Source organism: Cebidichthys violaceus, unplaced genomic scaffold (assembly GCF_023349555.1).
Source record: "Cebidichthys violaceus isolate CVI_PGR_0920_01 unplaced genomic scaffold, fCebVio1.0.p SCAF_40, whole genome shotgun sequence".
Lineage (NCBI taxonomy): Eukaryota > Metazoa > Chordata > Actinopteri > Perciformes > Stichaeidae > Cebidichthys > Cebidichthys violaceus.
The window spans coordinates 334,701-352,267 of NW_027176595.1; the positions used below are offsets into that span (position 1 = coordinate 334,701).

Here is a 17,567-nt window from a genome sequence, read left to right on the forward strand (position 1 = left end):
AATGGTGTTATTAAAATGAACGAGATTATAGTAGGTGTGATAGGCCCTTTCATATAATTATATCAGTAAGATTGTATGGGTTGGTTTGTAATCATCAAATCTCAGTTACAGAGAGATAAAAAGTACACCTTTCTGTGGCCCGTTTGAAAGTGAATTGGAGGCTTGTGCTTGTAGCGGAGGGATGAGAGGAGAGAGAGAGAGAGAGAGAGAGAGAGAGAGAGAGAGAGAGAGAGAGAGAGAGAGAGAGAGAGAGAGAGAGAGAGAGAGGAGAGAGAGAGAGAGAGAGAGAGAGAGAGAGAGAGAGAGAGGACTTTGCGCTTTCCGGCAGGATAGGAGGGCGCGCGGGACATCATCAAACCAGCCGGGTCAAGAAGCTGCAAGGATGGATATCCGACCAGACAGGATTAAGGCGGTCGCGGGAAAAACTCTGGGGAAAATTAACAGGTACACACCTATTTCAAATATTCCGGGCTCCACCTCTGACTTCTCCCCATTTTCACGCGTTTGGAGATTTTGTTCTGCGGGACACAGCAGTTCATCATGCTGCGGGTTCCCATCCTCTCTCTTCCAAACAGTAACTCGAGAAAAAGTTTGTTAGATATTGATTCCAATGGAAGCGACTGTTGGGGTTTAAGCTGCAAACATAATGTCGGTACAGTGGCAAAAGCCCAGCTGTGAGCAGCGCAAATTAATTTGATTGACCAAGTGGATGAAATATTGTGTCAATGATAGACAAATGTTTAGCTGTCTTTTCATAAATAGTTCATTTTTATTTGCAGGAAGAAATTAGGGCAATATCCACCAAATTAAAAAAAAGAAGTCAATTGTGGGGATGTCATCGGGATAAAAGTGTGTATTGAAAGTGCGATGAACTCGGTGTCTGTGTGTGTGTGTGTGTGTGTGTGTGTGTGTGTGTGTGTGTGTGTGTGTGTGTGTGTGTGTGTGTGTGTGTGTGTGTGTGTGTTTGGGACAAGATGTTTTCTCGTTGTGGCTGGATGCTTTGTTGCACACATTTCATCTGAAATCATGAATGTTGCTGTTGTCTCTGGAACTGATTGCTTTCCTGCATCCTCTCATGTTTGTTCGTTTGTTTGTTTGCTAAAGTCAGATTTGGCCCAACTCGAAATGGATTAAGTATATTTGAGACGAGTGTGTAACTGAGGTTACATAATGTTTCCGTGCGTTTTCTGAATGAGATGGTTGATCAGATAGGACCAAAGTCATCTATCTATCTATCCATCTATCTGTCCATCAAACCAATTTTACTAAACATAATGTTGTATTACAAAGCCAATGCTGTTTAAAATTGGCTGATCAAACAAGAGAAAACCATATTAATCATTATAGTAATGCAAAGCCGAAACGATTAGCGGGTTAATTGATTAGTCGGTCAACAGAAACTTAATTGGCAACTATTTTGTTAATCGGTTAATCTTTTGAGTATTTTTTTTTTTAAGCAAATATGCCAAACATATTTCTAGCTTCTCACTTCTACTTCAAGCAGTTTTCCTTCCGCTTATGGGAGAAAAGTGATTATCTTTGGGTTGTGGACTGTTTGAGTTGTGAGCAATTTGAAGATTTGAAGACTTAGCCCCAAAGTAATAAAATTAAATCTGTACAGCTGTGCCATCTCCATGCATGGCCTTCACACAGTAGCTTTTTAAGATGGTTAATGAAGAAACTGATCTCGATTAGTTCATGTCTGTGACAGTGTAATCCTTAAAGAAAAGATCAACATATATAACAAACTCTTGTCTAGAAACGTGTTACGAGTGATGGACATATGTTAATAAATTGCATATCAATACAAAAGTTGCAACACAGATTGGTGTTCTGACAATATTTCAGTAAAAAGAGAGAGATTAAAGACACTGATAGAACCTCATGCAATAACCATTGCTTTAAGCTTTCACTCTCAGGATTTGAGGTAGCAACCAAACGTATAAATCCCGTCCTGAAATAGCCTGTTTTTCAGTCCAGCTGTCGAGCCACGCAAATCCCTAAACTCTCCCCTCCCACCCACTCCATCCAAGCCCATGTCACTTCCTCCAGCCGCTCCCTCCTTTATCCTCCATCCATCCATCCATCCATCCATCCATCCATCCATTCATCCATCCATTGAGCCGTTGAGACACCAGCACAGATAACTTTCAGCCTATCGGGGTCTCCCAGATTAACGGACATGCAAATCTCAGGCTTTTTCTGATTTACTGGTTGTGAGCCATGCGTTTGCACGGCTCACAGCTGATGCTATGAGAGATGTGATGTATAAGATTGGATCCAGATTGGTTTTAGTGGGTGTTTCCTTAGCTTAGTCAGTTAACTCTGGTTGTATGTGTCCACGGTGTTAGGTACAGGCAATGGTTTCAAAAGAAAAAGTGAACATTCTGTTCAAATGTACGTGGAAGGTGCATGATTTAAGGCATCCATCTGTGCGTATGTTTATAAATGCATGCATGTGTGAATATATTGCATCCTGATTACAGGACATCTCTGCACTGTGTGAATAGTGTGTGTGTGTGTGTGTGTGTGTGTGTGTGTGTGTGTGTGTGTGTATGTATGTGTGCAATCTCACCACCTCACAGACAAAATCCCTCCTGATGAAAGCAGCCAGGAGTTCATCTATTATTTAAACATTTTCTCCATCAGAATGCATCTCCTGTTTCTATATTAAACTCCACTAGGTAAGCATAAACTTCATCACTGTAAGGTCAAGTGCACTCTACATTTCTACTTTTACAATTCCCTCTTTCAACAACGTTAAATTATGGCCTATAATATCATTTATTCATCTCCTTATACTAAGGAACTATTCCACAGCACTACATAAAATATAATCACGCTACAACCATCTTCTCATCATCGTTTTTGTTAAAGTTTCTAATAATATCCCATTTTACGTCTCATTAAAATGACAAACGTAGGTTCATTGAAAGACTTTTAAATGAATCAGGTGTTTGTTGCATCTGCAGGATTGCATGCCACGCATGGATAGCTTGTGTTTCAGTTCACACAAGGAAATATCCATTTTTAATCAATTTTACTTGCAGTGGAGTGCTACATTTTCCCTTTCTTACACTGTGGTCTAGAAAGTGGTATAAATGAAATATTCAACAAATGATGACATGAACCTATGCCTACTTCTTTAACAATTCAGGCTTTGGCAAACTGCAAAAACTGCAAGAGTTTGGGCATCATTTTAATTATGGCATTTTTATCAATTTAAGAGTTATTGTCAATTCTTGTATTATATATTACACTATGTTATGTTAACATGAATATTTTAGAGCAGTTTACTGATGAATTAATGGTTTGTATCACAATTTTGGAAACTTGTGAAATGTAATATTGCAGTTAAATTGTCACTTTTGCACAATACACTAGCTATTCCGATAGACAGAGGTAAATATTTTTATTATGAAAGAAAAAAAGCTAAGTCTAATGTAAAGTCAAATCCATTTGAATGACTACCTGTCATCAGTTCAGGGATTGTAATAGTATAGTCAGTGTAATCATTGTGATTATGACATTGGCAGTGATAATGTTAAAGCTGTTGAACTGGTTGTCGTTGTGGTTGAGGCAGAAAGACATCCCTCACTGAATCCTGGGAGGCTTTTGGAGACTTGAAGAATTTGAAAAGACGCCAAAACTATACTTTTGCAATGCTTCTGCTTGTGTTCTCTTTCTTGATCTTTTGACTTTCTGCCTGTCTGCAAGTGTGTCACTCCTGTCATTGGCAGCGATGCTGTGTGTATACATGATGTCAGTAATGATTCATTCTATTTACGCTGCCTCCATGCCTTGTTGGGTTGGGTTAAAAAAAACAACAGAACTACAAGGCAAAGAAGCCGTATAAGAGAAGAGGTTTTTATTAATCTTATGACTTAGCTCAGATCATCGTTAGGTAAAGGTAGTGAGAAGCTGTGTGCGTGTGTGTGCATCTTTACTCACACAGTGATTGAGTTATACTATGTGACCAATTAGATAATACGGCTATGAAGGTCACACGTGTTGGTTTTTGAATGTGTGTGTGTGTGTGTGTGTGTGTGTGTGTGTGTGTGTGTGTGTGTGTGTGTGTGTGTGTGTGAGAGAGAGAGAGAGAGAGAGAGAGAGAGAGAGAGAGAGAGAGAGAGAGAGAGAGAGAGAGAGAGAGAGAGAGAGAGAGAGAGAGAGAGAGAGAGAGAGAGAGTGTGTCCACAGGAGAGTGTGGAAAAAAAAGTGGTGTGACAGGATGGGGAGGAGGGTGTCTCCCTGGGTGACACAGTCCCACTGAGACCCAATCTGTTCACTTCAGGGAGAGTGAGAGGTTCACGGAGGAAGTATGGAAGGGGGAGACACCACTATTGAAATAACAAAATTGCTGCAATTTTGTAATTAATAAATTCCTCAAGCTAGCGCCCATACTTTAAACACCTGACCTACAATTAAAGGGTGAATAAGGGGGACATCATTTTTAGACAAAAGCACTAGAGTGGGTGGGCTGAAATGAGGAAAGAAAAGCATGGTTTACATACAGCACACTGAGATCAATTTAGCACATGGATGTGGAAAATAGTGACCAGGCGTTATATAATATTTTTACTGTCAAGACCTTGCAGTCTCTCTCTCTCTCTCTCTCTCTCTCTATCCTCTTATCAGAGGATTACACAGAACGCTCTGTGAATTGCTGAATTTAATATACAGGGTAACAAAAGTCCCAGGTCACCAACCAGCACGTGAGACTCACGGTGTTATTTTGTCAAAGCTGATATATTATTGCAAAATCATAAATTAGGCAAAATTACAGTTATTTTTTTCACAATTTAACAGCAAATGCGAAAAGATACATTCAATAGAAGTGACCTCCAGATAGATCGTCACTCCGTATGAAAAGAAGTATGATGGTCTATCACGTTGACTGTAAATAGAAATAGTATTTAAGGAATTTCACATTATATATGATTAAATATTCCACTGTTGATGGGAACATTTTTATTAAAATAAATAAGTAAACTAAATATCTTTGGGTTTTGGACTGTGCGAATTTAATTAAATAAGATAACCCCTAACCCATAATACATTAACTTTGTCTGTGGGAATGTATAACATGCATTTTTCACTAATGTTCTGATAAACAAAACTATTAGCCTATTAGTATTTATTGTTAATTGAATCAAAACGTTCAAACCCAACGTACTTCTTACATTAAATTGCTTTGATTGACTGGTTGTAGGTTGAACTTTGCTTCTTGTGCTCAGGTGAAAAGCACACATATGAGCTCAGTTTGAGGTGTTACTGAGTCTTCACTGAGCCTGTTACTATTGTAATTATGATTTTTCAGAGAGCCTGAGGTCACGGGACTCCAGCCTGCTCATGCTCTCTTGCTCATTAATTGTTGCCAGCTGAGACCAATCAGGTCCTCGCCATGCTAACAAGAAAAGCTACATCAGCTGATGTCAAGCTCACAGTATGGTGAGCCTCACACGAAGGCAAATGTCTTTCCTCCAGGTGTTTCACCTCTACTTGCTCAGAGACTTAGCAAATGCTGACATGTGTTAACATTACTATCATTGTTTGTAAAGTACCAGTAAACACACTGCAACATTGGAAAGGGGACACCTTCAGCTAGTCAGCTATTTTGAGACCCTTACACACGCACACACACACACACACACACACACACACACACACGTACTAGAGCGAGATTGCCCTTTAGTGGGAAGCATCTGTAATCAACGGTAATTTTTGCTGTGGGCTAGCCTCGTTAGCAGGTAGCGTATGTGTATGTGTCAGGCTACAATCTGTCGTGAGCTTTAATGAGGATGCTCCTGCAGCCTTCACTAACTCTAGGATACTGAGCTCCACTCAGGGTGTGAGTCAGCACGTTTGTTCAGTACAGAGAGGACAGCAGGGTGTGCAGCCAACTGATTCAACAGAAAAAAAAGTGCACACCTTCCTTTTTGTCACATCAACTTTTTGATCAACTTTTTGCTTTGATTCATAGAATTTGTAACAACTTCATCTCTTTGTTTCATCTCACTGTGGTGCACCTTCTGTCGAATAAATGGCATGTGTCTGCTTTGCTGTAGCTAAAACAATAATAAACAGAAGCTCATAACTGTCAGGTTGCTCAGACCACCAAGTGAATTTGGTAATTCTCTGAGAATTATATAAGTAATAATAATAACCTTCACAGAAAATGTTACGTGTTTGTAACAGATAGGGCAAAATAATGGACATTTGAGAAATCATTTTTCAAACATAAAATAACAGCATGTAAGTGAAAGCAATCTGATTTACAAAATGACAAAAAAACTGAATCAAAAGGCCAGAATGAACTCAGCCATGTGTTATAATGGAGGGAGAAGCATGCCGATCTACGGCCAGCAATATTCTGTCCTTCCATATTCATTTCCGGAAGTAAATCATTTTCGTAATCCTAATCTGAATGTAGTGACGGATTAACCGAGAGAGAGAGAGAGAGAGAGAGAGAGAGAGAGAGAGAGAGAGAGAGACAAAGAGGGAGGATGCATCGTCCTCTCTAATCTCTTACAAATTCCAAAATGTTCCTTTACAAATTATTAATTTATTGTTTTCCTTTGTGTTTTACTTTACAACCAGAATATCTCATGATGATCCAGTATTCATTCATACATCATTACACCGGCATATCTTTTATCTTTTGTCTGTTTATTGGCAGATTGCATAGATGTATAAAGAGATTATGCAGAGGGGGATGGAGAGAAATCCACAAGCATAACTGAGAAATATGCGCAGGGGTGTATGTGCAGACATGCTAACAGATAGATAGATAGTGACAGACCATGGTGTAAAAGCTAGAGTGAATTATTTATCTCACCCAAAAACACATCAATAATTTAGCAGTAGTGCTAGAGTCTGACTTGTCTTGTGTGAGTGTGCGTGAATACGTTATCTTGGAGTTCCATCGTGCTGAGAGGCTGAGAGAGATGAATTGTCTTGATCATTTGCTTGAAACACAAAGCCGCCTTCAATGCAGTAAACACTTGTTTTGGGGAATTTCTTAAAGCTCAATTTGAAACAGGTTTTTAACAACGCAACCATCCTCGACACATGGAGAAAATCCTTGTAGTTATTATGTCATTTTCTGTGCAAAATTCTCCAGCTCACTGACTAACTGGATCAGCCCGTTGGAAAGTGGATGGTTGACACAAGAGTGCATTTTGCTGTGAAATCACATATACTCAAAAAACACACACACACACACACACACACACACACACACACACACTTAGGTTAAAACCTACAGCATATACATGTGAAAATGTGGCACTGTGTTGGATTTAATCTGAGAAAAATGTATCTGTAGAAAGAATTCACTTAAGTCCACCTGTGTGTGTGTGTGTGTGTGTGTGTGTGTGTGTGTGTGTGTGTGTGTGTGTGTGTGTGTGTGTGTGTGTGTGTGTGTATGTGTTATACCCGTCTTTTGAGGGCATAAATCTGATTACAAAGTCACATTGTGGGGATTTGCCTTCCTTTCTGGGACATAACACATATCCCCTTAACGTGAATCATTACATTATAAAGTAAAGACTTTGTTCAAGGTTAGGGTAACGGTTTGGATTAGGCTGGAAGTGGTTATAGTTAGGGTAATTGTAGGTCTCTAGAAAATGAATGTAAGTCAATACAATGTCCCCAAAAGTCCTGAAAACACAACTCTGCGTGCGTGTGTGTGTGCGCGTGTGTGTGTGTGTGTGTGTGTGTGTGTGTGCGTGCGAGTGTGTGTGCGCGTGCGTTTAATAAGGGCGTTGAGAGTATGGAGGTTATGATACACAGATGGCTGCTCTCCTGACTTCTCTGTTTGACTCCTGTGTCCCCCACCATTTGACAAAGATGGTCAGCCTAAAATAATGACAAATATTGGTCTCTTCTAAGGCAAACTGATAATTAACAAAAACTATTTAATGGCAAATAAGGAAGTTCCTTGGATGAAAAACTAAATCATTTTAGATTAAAAAAATGTAAATGTGTATAACAGAATGGATGTCTTTTTGGAAATAACACTATTGATTACTCTCTACAAAATGTTGCAGTTCAGTGAATTGGCAATCTGAAAGACGTCAGACTCTTTCACCCCTTTCATTATCTCTGTTCACCGTCTGAATAACCTCATAGTATAAACACACAGACGTAGGCCTCTAGAGAGCTCCTGTTTGAGACCGGACATCTTGAACAGCACCAGTGTGGCAGCCGGTCCCAGGTGTCCTGAAGGAGCGGACACTGGGGGAATGTGCTGTCATAGCTAGCTCTGCTCCTCGGCTGGTGACAGCTGCTTCCACACACTGGGACGTGCTGAGTCAGACACGACCCCAACATGGCGCATGTTGTCTGCGTTGAGGTGTGCGTGAGAGAGTAAGAGAGAAAGACTATGAAAAGTAGGCAAATTCTGCAAAATCCCTGCAGTGAAAGAACCCACACACAGCTTCAAAATAACACAAAAAAATATAATATCTTCTTCACATTTGTGAAAATATATATGAATTGCTCCTTTCTGAGATATTCAGAGAGCCATGTGGTGTCTAGAGGATGTACATGACACCAGGCCACCATGTTTCTCGTATTTCAAGCTTTTACATATTAACTGATTTCTTTTTAAAGCATTGCCTGAACCACAAATGTTAACCTTTACTCCCCTTTTGAGCCAATGTTTCCACATTAGGCAAGTTTTTTTTGTCCCAAAGGAGATGCGCATCAGCGTGTCACCTCCTAATTATTTTCTAAAGTGCAGAGGCTGGCTTGTAGTTCTCCTTTAATGCACTGTGTCTTTGTCTCCCTTCAGGCTGATTGAGAAGCGGCAGCCAAATGGAGAAACCATTGAATTATCAGCGGAGGGCCGTCCTGAGCTGGTGGAGGAGAAGGAGCTGCCAATGGTGGACTGTACCTGCTTTGGCCTACCGAGGCGGTACATCATCGCAATCCTGTCTGGCCTGGGATTCTGCATCTCGTTTGGCATCCGGTGCAACCTGGGTGTGGCCATTGTAAGCATGGTGAATGACCACACTGTCTACAAAGGGAACAAGGAAGTACTCGTGGTAAGTGGCAAAATAGAAATCAAAGATTTTAAATGCATTCTATCAGTTTGCCTTCTTTTTACGATTTGTTTCTGATTCTATATGATCTCCTTCATTTCGGATTAATGCTAGTAAAGATTTTTTTTTTATAAAAGAAAGAAATGAATGATAGAGAATCACTTCTCTCAGGCTAAATGTGCTTATAAAGTGAACATGAGAGAAACAATGTCAGCTTATATATTTGTTCCTTCTCCTTATCACCACTGTACTCCTTCATTTTGTACTGAAAAGTTTTATTTATAACTAATTATTATACCAACAGATTTACTAATGTGTATTACAAGCTGAGAGTATATCAACCATGTGATCCAATGACAGTTATCTCTTCTGTTTTGACTACATTTTGAATTTCTGAAGTTAAAGTCACACACTTTCTTCTCTCCAGGCTGCACAGTTCACCTGGGACCCTGAGACGGTGGGAATGATCCACGGCTCCTTCTTCTGGGGCTACATCGTCACACAGATCCCGGGTGGCTTTATATGTCAAAAGTTTGCAGCCAACAGGTGAATGTCTTCACATTGCAATGTCTTCTGGCATACAGTAATCTCGTCTACAGTAAGTAGGGTAACTTTTGTGCAAGGCATGAAAAAAAAAGAATGAATGAGAAATAAAGTAATTTCAACACAGTCCTTATAAACAGATGCCAAGAAGGTGTAGCAGCATTGATAGAACTGGCACCAGTAAATAACCCCCGTCATATGTAGGACCACGGCCTCGAAGCTTCATCCTTTCAGTTTGTTTTCATCTGTTGCTGTTGAATATTAGATCTGAGGCAGCTTGTTTGTTCTTCTGTGTGTTTAAGAGTGTTTGGCTTTGCCATAGTGGCCACATCCACCCTCAACATGCTGATTCCATCTGCTGCTCGCTGCCATTACAGCTGCGTCATACTGGTTAGGATATGCCAGGGCCTTGTCGAGGTACAGTATGTGCCTGTGTGCACATGTGCTGTGTGAGAGCATTCCTAGATGCATGAGTGTTTTCCTAACTGCATTGTGTCCTTCAGGGTGTATCATACCCAGCCTGCCACGGGATCTGGGCCAAGTGGGCTCCTCCTCTTGAGAGAAGTCGATTAGCCACAACAGCCTTTTGTGGTAAAGTTTCACACCTTTCTGACACATTTCCCCAAAATTCAATATCTCTTTTTGAGATCCACTAGTTCCACTAGAGTTAAGTTCTGTGAGTCATGTCATGTTATGTCTTTTTTTTTTATCATAACACAGGTCTATAAATACTTTGATGAAAGTAATCCGAAAGCTCAGTCCATGAAGAAATACACATATTCAGAAACTGTGCGTTTAAATGAGCTGACAGTGTTTCTGTATGGTTGTGATGTCACAGCTACACAATATAGAGATCATTTCATAGTTTTAAAGTGACTGACATCAACTGGTTAATTGCAGGTATATTCAGATAGACAGTGTGAGAAAAACCAAAGTGAAACCCAACATACTAGTATGAACCTTGAAATAAGTATGACACGTGATCCTTAAAAATATTGGACATATGAATTTCTATGACCACTGAATAACAATACATATTATGCATTTTGAGCACTGAAATGATTATATGATTATGACGAGAAGTAACAATTTGTTGCTTTTTTATATTTGATGCTTTCTTAGGATCCTATGCAGGGGCGGTGGTGGCGATGCCTTTAGCTGGGATACTGGTGCAATACACTGGGTGGCCTTCAGTATTCTATGTCTATGGTTAGTATCCTTGTATTCAAATATGTGTTTGCTTACGGCAGTACTATCAGCCAAGCAATACATTAATACACACACACTAGCACTCTTCAGTCCAAATGCAAATGTTTCCAAATCCATTAACTACTGTGTTTCTGTTGCTTACAACCAAGACTGAACGGCAGAGCTTTTGTTAAATGTCAAGGATTTATATGTGTCTGCATCAGGTGTTCAAAATCAAAATGTCTCCCCAGCCCACTACTGATCTTGAAAAACTTAACTTCACAACATTAGCATCAACCTGGAAGGAAGTCTGAGCAGCTGTACTTCTCTTTTTCTCCCTCACTTCTTTGCCCTTTAACTCTCTTGCTCTTTTTCTACCGTGCCCATGTCTGGGTCTTCTGCTTTCTCTCCCTTCTTCTTCCAGGCAGCGTTGGGATATTCTGGTATTTGTTCTGGATCCTGGTGTCGTATGAGAGTCCCGCAGCCCATCCCACCATCACACCGGAGGAGAGGAAGTACATTGAAGACGCAATCGGAGAGTCTGCCTCGTTTCTTAATCCTCTGCATGTATGGCTTTATACGATGTAACACTGACAATCTGTTAGACCTGCACACAAACACACTGGATACACACATGTGTTCATACACACTCAGCTGACTCTAGTTCTTGATCCGTCTCAGTAAATTCACTGGATCCCAGTAATATCTTATTCCTTTGGATGGCAGAAATTTAAAACCCCGTGGAGACACTTCTTCACCTCCATGCCAGTCTACGCCATCATTGTGGCCAACTTCTGCAGGAGCTGGACGTTCTACCTGCTGCTCATCAGCCAGCCGGCCTACTTTGAAGAAGTCTTTGGCTTTGAGATCAGCAAGGTGAGACTATATCGTCCACAAAGTCTTTCTTTACAAAAGCTAGAGTTAGATTAAAACTAAACTAACCTAAAACACTTCAACTGGAGGTAATTAGAAATTCTGACATGTTTCAACCTCATCACTTTGGCTGTGTCCTAATAACCTTGCACTAGTCACCTCAAGCATTTTAAATGATTTTTTGTAAAATGTAACTTTATTTGGAAAGCTTTAGGAGCATTACAGTTGTTGTGTTTCCAAATATCTATAGAGTCGACTAGTGTCACTTTATTATGACACTTTATTACGACACTTTATTACGCACGACTGGTAATAAAGGTCTGGAGGTGACAGGAGAGACTGCCAGATTGCATATGGTCAGCATCTTAAACCTCCAGACTACCACAACTCTCCTCTTTTTTACAATTTGATGTCACACTTCACAAAAAAATCTAGCTTGGATTTAAAAAAAGTGAAATAAGAGATGTTTCAGTCAACTTCCCATTGTTTCTAATACTCGATTGAATGAAAACCCACTATTCGTGTCTCTTTCTCACACACTCTCTTCTCCCCACTTTCCTCCTTCAGGTGGGAATGGTGTCAGCTTTGCCCCATCTGGTGATGACAATCATCGTGCCTATTGGAGGCCAGCTGGCAGACTACCTGAGAACCCACAACCTGATGTCCACCACCAACGTCAGGAAGCTCATGAACTGTGGAGGTGAGTGTCAAACAGGAAAGGGGGATCGTTGGAGGAGGGTGAAGAGGAATGAAAACAAGGGTGGAAAAGAAAGCTCAAGATAAGAGCAGAAACTCAAGGACAAACTGAAACACTGGGTTTGCATAAGAGCAACTCAAAAGGTAGAAATTAAAATGGTATTTTGCCTTTGTTGTAGTGAAAGCAACATAAAGAATTGTGTAGTTTCTTATTTTGATGCTTAGGCAATAATGCTTTCTTCTGAAACTCCAATAAAGCCTCATTGAATTAAATTGAAATACAAAAAAGAACCAATGACAGACTTTCACAGTGTTGTATCAGTTTTTCTTCTGCATGAAACACATGTAACATTTCTAACATAAATCTAATGCACTACTATTTAACAGATGAACATTGCTTGTGGAGGCAGAGTATCAAAACGTGGATAGTTTTCCTCAACCCTCCCTTTTTGCATTAGATGTTGATGCGTTTACTTGTTTCAGGTTTTGGGATGGAGGCCACCCTCCTGCTGGTGGTGGGATTCTCTCACTCAAAAGGTGTTGCCATTTCCTTTTTGGTCCTCGCTGTGGGCTTCAGTGGATTTGCTATCTCAGGTAAGAGATGTTATAAACAAGTGTGCTCGTCTACCGGCCAAGAAGTAGTCCGGTACATGATCCTCGTAAAACCTAAAAACAAACAGTGTTGTTTTTCACACTTCGCCAGGCTAGCTGTTCCCCAGTGTTTCCATTAATATATACTATTTCTAGTGCTGACATGGCTTCACAATTATGTCAACTGCAACAGTAAATCTCTCTCCTTCCTCTGTTGTTGGGAGAAGTATCACTAGATGGTGTCGTCTCTTCTAACACTAACTGTGAAAATGTGCGTCATGAACATAGTAAAAAAACAGGGGGGAGATTATGTTCTGCTTTTGTTATTTCACTCAGGGTTTAACGTCAATCACTTGGATATTGCCCCTCGATATGCCAGCATACTGATGGGCATCTCAAACGGGGTGGGAACGTTATCTGGAATGGTGTGTCCTCTCATAGTGGGAGCCATGACCAAACACAAGGTAAACACCATTCATTTGTATCGACTTTACGATGTCATGTATAAAATTACAAACTCACCTGTTTCATACCTTTTTACATCATTTCAGACACGTGATGAGTGGCAGTATGTCTTCCTTATAGCTTCCCTCGTGCATTACGGAGGAGTGATTTTCTATGGTATGACTTGACTTTGACTATAGTGTTTTGTGAGGCATCTTCAGAAGACCTCGGTCTAAATGCTGATCATACTTTTTTTTCTCACTAGGACTCTTTGCATCAGGAGAAAAGCAGCCATGGGCAGACATAGAAGACACCAGTGAAGAGAAGTGCGGTATTATCGATGAAGATGAACTGGCCAATGAAACAGAGGAAATGTACCGTGGAGGCGGGCAGTACGGAGCCATGAGCCAACCAGTGGTTGGTTCCAATGGAGGACGGACCGGAGGAGGAGGAGGAGGGGGAGGAGGAGGCGGGCCTGGATGGGTGTCGGACTGGGATAAGTCTGAGGAGTATGTGCAGCCACCTGGATACAACTCTTACATGTATGGAGGAGAAGAGGAGAAGGAGCTGACATAGAAGATCGACATGATACAAGTCAAAAGAAAAAAACAAGATGGAGAAAAAAAAGAAGGAAGAATGTTTGGAAAGGGATTGTAAGAGAGTCACTGCTTTACTGAATGGACCTGCTGTGTGCTTTTGTACAATATTTACAATTGCACATATCAAAAGTCTGGATCCGATTTGTTCTTTTGTGTGTGTGTGTGTGTGTGTGTGTGTGTGGGTGGGTGTGTTTAGGCACGTGCATGCAGGGGTTAGAGTGATTAATGTACACAAACACACAAACACATACAGTATTCATTAGCAAAAAACTGAACTCATAGATCCCAGATTATCCTTCCTGCTCCTGAACGCGTTCTGATTGGTCAGGAGTTCCGTTTCCACGACATCACTGAGGAAATTCAGTGTGTGTGTGTGTGTGTGTGTGTGTGTGTGTGTGTGTGTGTGTGTGTGTGTGTGTGTGTGTGTGGTTGGTTGGTTTGTTGCCTTTACAGCAACTCTCTCAAGCCACTGGCATTATGTTATATTTAAAGTTGTATGTGTAAGCCACACATTTTCTTTTTTTGCTGGGAAAGCACCTTTGGAGCCTCAGTTCAGTTTTACTAAATACAAAATGTGATGCCACTACTGTAGTTAGCTCACACTTGCTGGTCTATATTACTCTCAAGGCTCTCAGCCTTAATAGATATCACATTGAGCATGTATTAAAAACAAAAAAAAAATCAATACACAAACTAAAAGCTAATGCGTTTTTATGAGCGAGGCCCCTTGTGGACAATCTTGTCAAGACGCTGGTGATGCATATAGTTAATTTCCCTTTGCTTCTGCAACATTATGTTTCCTAAGCAATGCACAATTTAAGTATGAATTCATGTGGCGACTACTTTCAAACTATTATCAAAGAGGAAAATGGTGCTCATTCCGTGTTTGTATTGGTAGAGTTGTAAAACCTTTGTTCCAACAGCCTCCCCTTCATGTGTATGTGCAGAGGTGTGTGTGTGTGTGTGTGTGTGTGTGTGTGTGTGTGTGTGTGTGTGTGTGTGTTTGAGCTGCATGTGGTGTCTAGCTGAATCTCACCTGGGTCTGACCTAACTAGGTCACGTCCAGCCAGGCTTATGGGTCACATGAGTAATCATCTGATATCTGTGAGTACGCTCTCATTAGAGAGGTGGCCCAGAATGACAAGTTGAGTGTGATAGTTGCTTAACCAGCGAGGAACAACAGTTATATTATTCCCAGGCATCACAGCACATGTTGCATCTTTTCCTGCCTTTTTCTGTGTCTCTGTGGCGGCCCCTCCCTCCGTCTTCCTCCCTGTATTTAACAGGACGCATCCTGTCTTCTCCTCTCTGTTGTTGTTTAGTACCTAAATTTCAGTCATGTTTGAGTTGGTAGGACAGCGCTTTTCAGTTTGCCTGTGTGTGTGTGTGTGTGTGTGTGTGTGTGTGTGTGTGTGTGTGTCTGTGTCTGTGTGTCTGTGTGTGTGTGTCTGTGTGTGTGTGTGTGTCTGTGTGTCTGTGTGACAGTGAGTGTGTTGTTGTGTTGGGTGCAGGTGCTGAAACATTGTGCGGTGAGCGTGTTTTAATGAGCACAGCAGTGCAGTAGCTACCCTGCCATCCCTCTCCTCCTTCTACACACAAACACACACTCAGTAAACCAATATCATGCATTTCATGAAGTCAAGTGCACCAGGCACAGTGTGCAGGGGAGTGGTGGCACACTATTTGGTATTTGCATGGCTGTGAAGCCCCCATGGAGACAAGAGTGAGATTAGGAAGTATTATCACACATTAATCAAAGGGTGCGTTAAGGTTTGGTACCGATCACGGCCAATCACGTCAGCTCCTCTCATGCCCTTTAAAAGCAGCACCCTATCCATCTTGACGCACTGACAGCTGGGTAATGTAGTGGACAGTCCAGAGGTGCTTCTCCTGAGAGGACACTAACATGCTCATACAGGAAAAGGAACTGTCGTGTTGTACAAGCTGCACAGTACAACTCTTTGCGCCTGCACATAGAGCCAACATAGATGAAACAACATGTGCATGTACACACAAACACACCCTCTGCGTGGACTGAGGTCGTGTCTTTTTTAAAGTAAATTTGCAGACAGCTCCCTTTCAGATCAAGAATCTAGTTCCATTCAACTTATAGAGAGCTTGTGATTTGAGCTCACTTGTGAGAAATACACTGCTGGAAAGTTAAAACTAACATTTCACTATCTAATAAATCAGGGTTTAATGGTAAAATGTGTTTGTATGTCAATAAATTATTTAAAAAAGGGATAAAGGCAAATTTTGTTTTGAGTGAAATATCTAAAAGTTATGAATGATTATTCCTGTGAACATTTTCATTTTTAAGTGTTGTATCGGTGTATTTTTAATCAAGTTTCTCTTAGTCTAAGTTCATGGCTGTTCCAATTTTGTCCTCCTCCTTGATGAAATGTGTGGTGAGTATCAGTGTAAAAATAACAAAGGAAACGATCATTTTTAAAAATGCAAAGATTTGGAAAATATTCTATGTATAAAAGATGTATATGTGAGATATCCTTGTGTATAATAAAAGGTAAGCAATTTAAGATGAGGTCACTATTTCAACACAATCATGTCATCAAGATTTAACACCTATACTGTATAATGATGCATTCAATTTGTGCAGTTTTTTTAATATTTTTTACATCATGGGTGCAATGTCAGTATTCTGCTCTCTCTCGGGACAGATGGATGCAGGATTATCTCTGTGATTTTAGGCAAAGATTAGATAGGAGAGCAGATGCACTCAGTGGGAAACATGGACGTCACAGACAAGGGTAGTGAGGAAGAGGGACCAGAGGGTGGGGCATGATGACTCTCTCTCTCTCTCTCTCTCTCTCTCTCTCTCTCTCTCTCTCTCTCTCTCTCTCAAACTCAAAGTAAGTAAAAAAAGAAGATAAGAAGATTTTCTAAAACAAATATCTAACTGATCTAAATGGGGATTTGTATAGTTCCCCAGGGAGCTAAGAGCTTGCCGAGTTCCATAATCATCTCACTGTTATAGTTTTAGAATACTTTCTGTTCGTTCGTTTCTGAGAACTTCAGTTAATCTTTATTTTGAAAAGATTCACCGGAAGTATTAGCACTATAATGTCTGTATTAACGTTAATTTGACGAATTAAATATAGTGTTGCAGTTCATCACCGTAACCGCTAGACGGCGATAGACACATGTATCTTTATAGTCAAGCTACACGTAAACTTTCTCCCGAGTTAAACACTACTCTTTAACCTGCCCTTTATTATTTTTTGGCACTTTAAATTAAATTAATGTTAGTCATATAGTTCCTAACTTTAACCACTAGAGGGCAGCAAACACAAACTCATTATTTTAAATAAATCAACCGTATAATGACTTCCGGTGTGGACATGTCTAGAATGTTAATCTGCTCTCCACACCAGAAAACAGTTGTTAGAACAGCAACAAAAATACTATTATTATTATTATTATTATTATTATTATTATTATGTATTAATGGTATTATATTGCCGTGGTTATTTGTAATAGTTAGTTGACCGGATTAAAAGTAGTTTTGTAGTGCGCATTGTGACCACTAGAGGGCAGTAAAGACTCAATCTAACTACGGACTCACGTA

The 17,567-nt window shown here is 40.4% G+C and overlaps 1 protein-coding gene across 1 annotated transcript; it reads left to right on the top strand.

Annotated features, from left to right (window-relative positions):
- Nucleotides 1-333: 333 nt before the first annotated feature.
- slc17a7a (solute carrier family 17 member 7a) lies at nucleotides 334-14,431 on the top strand. Its single transcript, XM_068728010.1, has 13 exons — nucleotides 334-444; nucleotides 8,798-9,050; nucleotides 9,475-9,593; nucleotides 9,893-10,007; nucleotides 10,094-10,181; nucleotides 10,713-10,799; nucleotides 11,203-11,345; nucleotides 11,505-11,654; nucleotides 12,219-12,351; nucleotides 12,831-12,941; nucleotides 13,275-13,402; nucleotides 13,490-13,559; nucleotides 13,648-14,431. The coding sequence occupies exons 1-13, from the start codon at nucleotides 383-385 to the stop codon at nucleotides 13,956-13,958; spliced, it is 1,770 nt and encodes a 589-aa protein (XP_068584111.1). The 5' UTR covers nucleotides 334-382; the 3' UTR covers nucleotides 13,959-14,431.
- The last annotated feature ends 3,136 nt before the right edge of the window (nucleotides 14,432-17,567 follow it).